The sequence below is a fragment of the Sinocyclocheilus anshuiensis genome, unplaced genomic scaffold, assembly GCF_001515605.1.
Source record: "Sinocyclocheilus anshuiensis isolate Anshui unplaced genomic scaffold, SAMN03320099.WGS_v1.1 scaffold1744, whole genome shotgun sequence".
Lineage (NCBI taxonomy): Eukaryota > Metazoa > Chordata > Actinopteri > Cypriniformes > Cyprinidae > Sinocyclocheilus > Sinocyclocheilus anshuiensis.
In genome coordinates, this window is record NW_015555974.1 from 862,178 (window position 1) to 865,049 (window position 2,872).

Here is a 2,872-nt window from a genome sequence, read left to right on the forward strand (position 1 = left end):
ATAAAATATAAAAAATATATTCTAATATTATATTTAAAACCAATTTTCCCACATTAAAAAATTGCACATAAAACTGTGAAATAAAATATTTTAAATCATATTTATCTTAAATAAAATGTATTTTAATATTATATATAACCCCTCAGAGGACCTCAGATGATGCCAACCCTGAAACAACATACAGAACTACCAAATTTTTGCTATACGTTTGATAGCATCATATAATAATTGCTGTTAATAGTGTTCATCGTCTGTTTGATTACGTCTTTAATTGATTATGTCTTTAATTGATTTTTCCATACATTTCTCCCATATGTACATTAACTGACAGTCACCACTGATAAGCTACTACTAAATATTGTAGAAACTTAATTTTCTGTAAAGTTGCTTTCCAACGATTTGTATCGTGAAAAGCACTATACAAAAAAACTTGAATTTAATTGAATATAAAATGTAATATAGTATCATTGAAAATATTGCACATTTTGGTAAGTTTAAAAGCAAAATTAGTTAAAAATATAATATAACAATATTATTTAAACATATATAGTTTTAAATGTAATATTATTTAAAACAATTTTTCACATTTAAGTTACACAATTTTTTGTGCGTGTATGTGTATTTTTTCATGAAGGAAAATTCTTTTTTTTTAATTATATATATATTTTTAAATAATATTCCACATTTAAGTTACACTATATGGACATTTTAATGAGTGAAAATCGGTTAAATAATATTATAATATTATTTAAAATGATAATTCATAATATTATATATTTCTTGTAAGATCGACAAAAATTGAGATCTGGCATTGCAAAGATCTGCTAAAACAGTTGCCACATTTAAATTCACACTCAAAACACATCTGTTTAGCTGTGCATTTACTGAATGAGCTGAATGTACTTTATTTCCTTTTATGTAAAGCACTTTGAATTACCATTGTGTATGAAATGTGCAATATAAATAAACTTGCCTTGCCTTTTCTCATGAGGACCACAGAGGCTAAATTTTACACAATAATGGCCCTGAAAGATCTTGAGCTCACCTGCACGGCTGTGGAATGGAGACTGGATTCTGGACAGCGAGAGCCACACTGTCACCCTTCTGAAATATCAAGTCATATGGTCCCTCCAGCATCATCATACAGTACAACACACAACCTAGAGACTAGGGTACAAAATACAAAGATTACCTACAACAGACATAACAGACTGCCACGGACATAACATTATGCTGACCTGAAGGAGCAAAGATAAGAAAGGACAACGTTTGCTAACATTAGCCCTGCACAGACATAACTAAACACACTGAACAGCAATAAAACAACATGTCATGGGTGGGCTTGGACTGTTGCAGGATTCTGTCATTCACGCTGTTTTGAGAATGAAGTGCTGAAACGTAAATAACCATTACACTCGTAAAAACACACAAAAACGAGAATTACCCAAATATCTGTTCTGTCATCAATGATACAGTGACTCTCCACATTAAAGAGCTCTGGTGCTCTGTACGAGATGGTGCACCTCTGAGCGGCCCAATCCTGAATGAGCAAGTGTACAAACATGATTCATTTAATGTTCTGATTGGCTGAAAATGTATTGATAAGTGCCGCTGGACAATTTTCTGCTCTAACCTGGACTGTCATGGCCTCCCGCGACCCCCGAACTTCAATCCTGGCCTTGTTCATGGAGCCCAAGTCCATTAACAAAGGGCGATCGTTCTCATCCAGTAAAACGTTGGTGGGTTTCAAGTCCCTGTTTCCAGAAATAAAGCTCATGAGTGATAATAACAACAGGAAAACATTCAAATGTACATTGTACATGATGACAAATGTACATTATCCTTCAGAAATCATTCTAATATGCTCATTATCAATTTAATGCATTATTGCTATATAAAAAGCATTAATTTCTTTAAAAAAAAAAAGTTTGAATTGTAGTGTACACATTTCAGACTGAAAACAGGATATTCCTCAGGAGTTATCAGTTCAGTACCAGGACAGCTTTTGTTATCTACATAACTATGATATAATATCTTCTTTGGGTCACTTCTATTGAAAGTCTCTCTAGGATTCATATAAAAGAACCCCTCGGCTCTTAATGCATCGTGTTTACTTCTGGAGCATCAGTGAATGTTTGAACCTTTTGTAATAGTTGTGTATGAGTCCCTCAGTTGTTGTCAGTGAAGAAATGAAAAGATGGATCTCAAAATCATACAGTCACTGCTTGAAAGGGTTCAAATATGCAAAAAAAAAAAAAATGCTGAAAACCAAATAATTTGCGAGATGGAGGATTTTTCTGAAGAACAGTTGGCAGTTTAACTGTTCAAACAGGGGACTCATGAACAACCATCACACACACACAGTTGTGGATCATTTAAGTAACGACATATAGTATTAAGAACCAAGTCTATGTAAACATTGGCATGTTTTATCATAAATGCTGTTGCTGCTGTTTTAGAAACTGCAAAGTATTGTTTATTGTTAGTTCATGTTAACTAATGTAGTTGACTACTGTTAACAAATGGAAAGTGCTACCAATTACATTAAAGGGGTCATATGATGCTGCTAAAGAGAACACTATTTTGTGTATTTGGTGTAATGAAATGTGTTTATGCGGTTTAAGGTTCAAAAAACACATTATTTTCCACATACTGTACATGTTTCACTTTCACAACGAAACACAGCATCACATACGGCGGCCTAGAGTGAGCAGAGGTCGGGGGATAAAGTGAGGAACGGCCGGCGAGCTGAGTGAGCAGAGGCCGGGGGATAAAGTGAGGAATGGCTGGCGGGCTGAGTGAGCAGAGGCGGCGGATTCGACGAAGGAGCGTCCGGAGGGCTTGCGGCAACCACATGTGACGACCCCGGGCT

At 34.8% G+C, this 2,872-nt stretch overlaps 1 protein-coding gene across 5 annotated transcripts in view; it reads right to left on the reverse strand.

Annotated features, from left to right (window-relative positions):
- LOC107676064 (serine/threonine-protein kinase 16-like) overlaps positions 1-2,872 on the reverse strand; it is a 9,584-nt gene that overhangs the window by 2,353 nt on the left and 4,359 nt on the right. For all 5 annotated transcript variants that reach the window (XM_016470587.1, XM_016470586.1, XM_016470590.1 and 2 more), the window contains 3 exons: positions 1,634-1,754; positions 1,445-1,540; positions 1,046-1,167 (listed from right to left, as the gene is read on the reverse strand). In XM_016470587.1, coding sequence (XP_016326073.1) covers positions 1,046-1,167; positions 1,445-1,540; positions 1,634-1,754 — 339 coding nt within the window. The remainder of the gene's footprint in view (positions 1-1,045; positions 1,168-1,444; positions 1,541-1,633; positions 1,755-2,872) is intronic.